At 42.7% G+C, this 5,498-nt stretch overlaps 1 protein-coding gene across 1 annotated transcript in view; it reads left to right on the top strand.

The window, feature by feature from the left end:
• Positions 1–2,727: 2,727 nt before the first annotated feature.
• xpnpep2 (X-prolyl aminopeptidase (aminopeptidase P) 2, membrane-bound) overlaps positions 2,728–5,498 on the top strand; it is a 22,440-nt gene continuing 19,669 nt past the window's right edge. The window contains exons 1-4 of the mRNA XM_084950896.1: positions 2,728–3,770; positions 4,401–4,462; positions 5,147–5,257; positions 5,350–5,413. Coding sequence (XP_084807022.1) covers positions 3,611–3,770; positions 4,401–4,462; positions 5,147–5,257; positions 5,350–5,413 — 397 coding nt within the window. The 5' untranslated portion in view covers positions 2,728–3,610. The remainder of the gene's footprint in view (positions 3,771–4,400; positions 4,463–5,146; positions 5,258–5,349; positions 5,414–5,498) is intronic.

Below are 5,498 nucleotides of genomic sequence, written 5' to 3'. Positions count from 1 at the left end.
TGAATAGCATGCACTTGAACCTGCTGCACAGCTGGTAGAAATGACAGTCATGCCATTAATGGGTTTGTCTACATTTCAGTGCTATATTATTAGCAAATTGCACATATACAAACCAATGTGTGACCCAATGACTGGGTCATTTTAACACCCTCTGTTGCAGATTTATGAGTATGCTTGGGATCATTTTCCTGTTTAATGTCCTACTTCTAGGCAAGCTTTAGCTGCTGGAAAGATGACCTCAGATTTGACTCTAGAATACTTTGGTATACAGATCTGTTCATGGTCAACTCAGTGAATGCAAGGTGCTGAAGTTCTGTGGCTGCAAAACAAGCCAAACTCCTTTCTCCTTGGTATGAAATGTTATTGCTTCGTCTGGTTTTCATCAAACATTCAAACATCTCCACTTTGGCCTTGTTTATCCAACAGACATTGTTCTAGAGGTCTTGTTGTTTATCCAGATGCAACTTTGCCATATTTATTTTAGACAGAAGAGGCTTTCTTCTGGCAAGTCCTTCCAAAAGGCAAGTCCTTACTTTCTATGGAAGCAGTAATGGTGTACTGAGCAGTTCACTGGACTTTTTAGAGTCCTGTAAAAACTTTCTTTATAATTAAGGCAGAAAACAGTAATTCTATCAGGATCAGAGGGAGCGTCTGGCTTCCACTGCCTTCCTGTGTCTACCTCTGACCGCCTTCTGGGCGGAGCCCTGTTCCCTCAACTGCCCTACATATCTCTCATCCATTAGCGACAATCAGAAAGGCTGTATTTAAGACCAGCACAGTCTTCTATTCTCCGCCAGTTTGTCAGCTAACTCGTGGTGGTAGCCAGGTTTCATTGCTACTTGTTTTCGTGTTCATGCTCTGTACTTACCTTGATTTCCTTGTGCCTCCAGTTTCTTCGTGATGTCACTGCTTTACTCCCCTGCAGCTCAATAACCTGGTCTCCTTGGCAAGATTCTCCACACCTCTCTGCAACCTACTCACTGGAATTAAAACTACTCACAGCTTTTACCTGCTTGTCCCCCTGCCTGTCATCTCTTCTGTATTATCAGGAAAACAAGGTTGGAACAACAGTCACTCACTCACCTCTCGAATGCTCACTCGGCTGCCCTCCTCAGAGCCTCACAACCTCAGCCTTCAAGCCCGCAGTATCAGTATTCCTCTCTCCTCCCTGCATTAACTCCTCACTCTCATAACCTGACCTAGCTCTCGCTGTTCCAGTGCCTCCCCGTTAGAGACTCCCCACTATGTGCCCTCGTCTTGCCATTTCTAATCTGTGTTCACAACAAAATGGCATTTTCTGTGGTGATGAAGTTTACTTCATCTTCTATACAGTCTGATTTTTTTACTGAAACCACAGACATTACCTTTGATGTCGATTAAAAACAATACAGGGTTAAGGCACTTCCAGAACCAGATGCTGCATCCATCTTTTATTCATGTATCCTGAACATATTTTAGTTTGTCCTAAAGACAGACCGGAGGGACACATGTGGCCAGGCTCTGTCCAAAGGAAACAGTGGGTGCAGTGACATCCTCTCGACTGCAAGACCCAAGAAAGTCAATGTGCTCAACCCCTAAAAAATAATCCCCCTTCAATTTCAGCTTTTGTGCAGCTTCATCAAATGAAACGTATGTTAATTAGTAAGCTATCCAAGTGTTGATAGGTGAATTTAGTTGGTACCTTCATTTACAAACACACCATCTGTCTCCTTGTGGCTTTAATTTGATTATATTACATAACTCACAACAAGAAAGCCAATTTGTGTCTTTGCATAAATATCAAACTATCTCTTCAAAATGAAAATGAAATATTTTTTTAAAAAAAAATTGAGAAGCTAGAAAGATATTCGAAGACAACCTAATGTATTGCTGCTGTAATTAATCTCCTCATACATTTCCCTGCTCCTTTTTCCTTCCTCTTCTTCCTCCTCCTCCTTTCAGCTAAGTGGTATTATCTGTTTGGCATGAGTTCAACGATTTAAAAATACCAAAGGGTTTTTTTGTTTGATTTTTATGGGAATCTCTGCAGAATTACAAGTAGTCTTGGTGTGCAGACACAAACACGACCGCATGTCTTTATTATCTGTCCTCAGATAAATACTGTCATGGTACGTCAGTCCTCGCCGGTCGACCTGCCCCTTTTATTATGTTTTATGTTCTCTCCCAGTCCCCTGCTTCCTTCTATGTGGGTATGTGTGTGTGAGTGTGTGTGTGGCCTGTGTGCTGGTTTACAGGCAACATCAGGCCTAAGGAGTTCCCTCGCTGAAGCCAGCCATATCTTCCACCAATCAAGATTCACCAGCTGCAGCTGATGATCCTCATCAGCAGTCTAATACTTAACATAGTGGCTGGACTTCAGTTGACGCTGGAGTGACATAGTCAGCACAGCCCCGGCTCTGAGGTGAACCTGTCTTTATCCCTCGTCTAGGAGAAACGTTAAACTAATCGTCACATCTTGTTTTGTTAGGAACCTGGGAAAGAGAGTTTGGCGGGAGCAGAGCACAGCTGTAAATATTGTGTGTGGGATTTCACCACATACCACTGACCAAGAGCGCTGCACAGGAGTCACGACTTTGGAACAGTTTGCTTTTCACTGTTCATGTCTCACTGTTCTTTTCACTCTTTGTGGAAAAGAAAGTGTACAGACACTTTGTATATACTTGTATCGACTTCCGCTTACTAAATGAAATCACAGTTAAAAATAAGTACCCTCTGCCCTGTTGTCCTCAGCCTTAGAGTTACTGCAGGGGACACCATTTTCACCAAACTTGACCTTTGCAACGCGTACCATCTGGTCGCTTACCATCTGGTTCCGGAGGTTTTCCAGGCTCCGGTGAACGACATTTTGAGGGACTTCATGAATCACTTTGCTTTTGTTTACCTTGGCAACTTTCTGATGTTTCCGAAGACCCTGTCCGATCATGAGAATCACGTTTGCCTTGTTCTTCAGTGGCTACTAGAGAAACCTCTGTTTGTAAAAGGTGAGAAATGCAAGTTCCACATTTGTTGGTTTCATTGTGGAACAGGAGCTGCTCCGGGCGGAGACGGCCGAGATTAAGGCTGTGGTGGAGTGGCCCGAACCCCAAATTGCAGATTGAGTAACCACAAACTGAGTCACGACTTTTTTGAACTGTTTATTTTTCACCGTTCACTTCTCACTGTAAATAAATTCACTGCCTCTAACCAGGAAGTTCTGTGTTTGGGTCCTGTTCTTGCCTTCAACCTGACAAATACTCTCCAATCACACAGTCACAGAATATAAGCAGCTTTATCCATGTTGTTCAGTGTAAGACTGCTTCTCTCTTCTTATATACACAAACAGTAACAATAAAATTCCCAAAAGTGGGAATTTCTAACCCACAGCCACTGCATTACATCATAATACAATCAAAACTGTTGAGTCAGATGCAAGGGAAACAAAAAAAACCCCACAAAACAAACAGGTGGGTGTTTTTCATGGATGGATGCATATTTTTGGTCAGGAATTTTTCCAAGTACTAAGATTCACTTCCAGTGCCACCACACATGATTCCTATCAGGGAGATAATGAGTGGTGACAGTGGAGGAGGAGAGAGAGGGAGCGAGAGAGAGAGAGAGAGAGAGGGCAGTAATGCTTTTACGAGCAACACCCCCACACACTTTCACACATACGCTGCATGCAACATCAGATCCTCAGCCACTCCGTGTGTGGATCTGTTCGCAAAGGGCTCGGAGTGTCAAGATGCCTTCTTTCAGCTGGCTGCTGGCTCTGTATCTAGCAGCACTAACAGGTAAAAAAAAGTTCCTCTTTATCCTCTTTGATTAGGATCTGCTCTCTGTGTGAAGACTTTTATTGAGCCACTGTGGCGATCAATATTTCTCTTTGTTTACAGTACAGAAATTGTCAAGTGGAGAACAGCTCACGTGTAGGAGCTGCTGTTATAGGGACAGTTACAGTCTGCATGTACATACACTGCATGATTTAAGCACTTAGACCATTTAAAGAAGACTTGCATTTAAAGAAGTATGTGCATTCCCCTCTGTCTGTGCCAGGTGGTTTTACTTGTCTGTATTTCTTTGCACAAAATTTGACTGCATAAACTCTGCAGAGCGGTTTTTGATCAGCAGTAACTTGGACATGACAGAATGGAGTATCTTGATTGATTGCACTTCTCTTGCTGTGGTTAATGGGATTGATATGAACTCTGAGTGTCCAGTCTGACTCTTGTCCTCAAAGCCTTGAGTCACATTGGTCCCGCAGATTGCTGTGACCTTCAGATTGTCTGAAAAGACAGTACAATAAGCCCCTTTTAAAGGGAAAGATTACGTTAGACTAATCCAAAAATGTGCCTGCATAGCTCAGTTCAGTCACTTGTATCACTTTTCCAAGGTCTTTTACCTCTGTGTGCATGCAATTTCAGGAAACACTGATGGTGCTGTTGCACGAGAATCAACTGAAAGGAACTGCTCTTTGACCCCACCGGTAAGATTAGCTTGTCAACTGAACGTCTATATAAGGGGATACTGTTGATTTCTTTGCTAAAATTACACAAATGAAGCTAAAAATAAAGCTGAAGTCAAAAATGTGACTGATCCATATGGAGGAGTAGAGGCAGGCTGAATAACAGACCAAACCAGGGTCCAAAATATATGGAAGCTTGTTTTTCACACCAATAACAATAATAACAATTGAACAAATGATTTTACTCAGCAATTTGAGTCAATGAGTTGAAAATGTATAGACTCAAAATTTCAACCATTTTGGAACACTGTCTGAAAATTTAGACACTAGGATCAGGCTACAAACAGCGGACTAATTGTGAGGCCAAAGCAATCACGAGGATCTCAAGAAGGGAAGGCTGGAATAATAAGGGAATCACCGGGATAACAGGAAAAAACTAAAGATCAACTTAAACACTAACTAAAAATTCTAATCCCAGAGATCAGGACATGTTGCATGAGTTATGTACATGTAGTTAATGATTGCAGCACATGGACTGCAGTTAATGATTATGGAGGGAAATACAGAGATGGATGAATCAGCAGCTCCTCAAGTTTTTATTCCATCTGAAGATTTTTACTCTTGCTGTGTGTGTGTGTGTGTGTGTGTGTGTGTGTGTGTGTGTGTGTGTGTGTGTGTGTGTGTGTGTGTGTGTGTGTGTTGTAGTACCTCCCCAGCACAGCAGTAAACACCTCTCTCCAGCTGGAGGAGCTACGAGTGCAAATGCGTGCCATGAATATTTCTGCCTACATTATCCCTGCCACCGATGCTCACCTGGTACACATGCTGTCCATCATAATTATGTCATCTGATATTAAAGCTCGTGTGTGTTTGTTGTGTTTGAGTTTGTGTATGCTTTTTTCCATTAGAGTGAATACATTGCACCACGTGACGCCAGGTTGGCCTTCATGACTGGTTTCACTGGTTCTGCAGGTACAATCCTTTTCTGTCTCGTCCTCCTCCTCCCCATGACTCACTCCCGACATCTTCGGTCACGCAGCTCCTCTGCTTTCATCCC

The sequence above is a fragment of the Perissodus microlepis genome, chromosome 2 (assembly GCF_051167445.1).
Source record: "Perissodus microlepis isolate ML-2025 ecotype Zambia chromosome 2, ASM5116744v1, whole genome shotgun sequence".
Lineage (NCBI taxonomy): Eukaryota > Metazoa > Chordata > Actinopteri > Cichliformes > Cichlidae > Perissodus > Perissodus microlepis.
The sequence above is the reverse complement of the archived record's forward strand: the minus strand, read 5'-3'. Positions and strand labels throughout refer to the sequence as shown.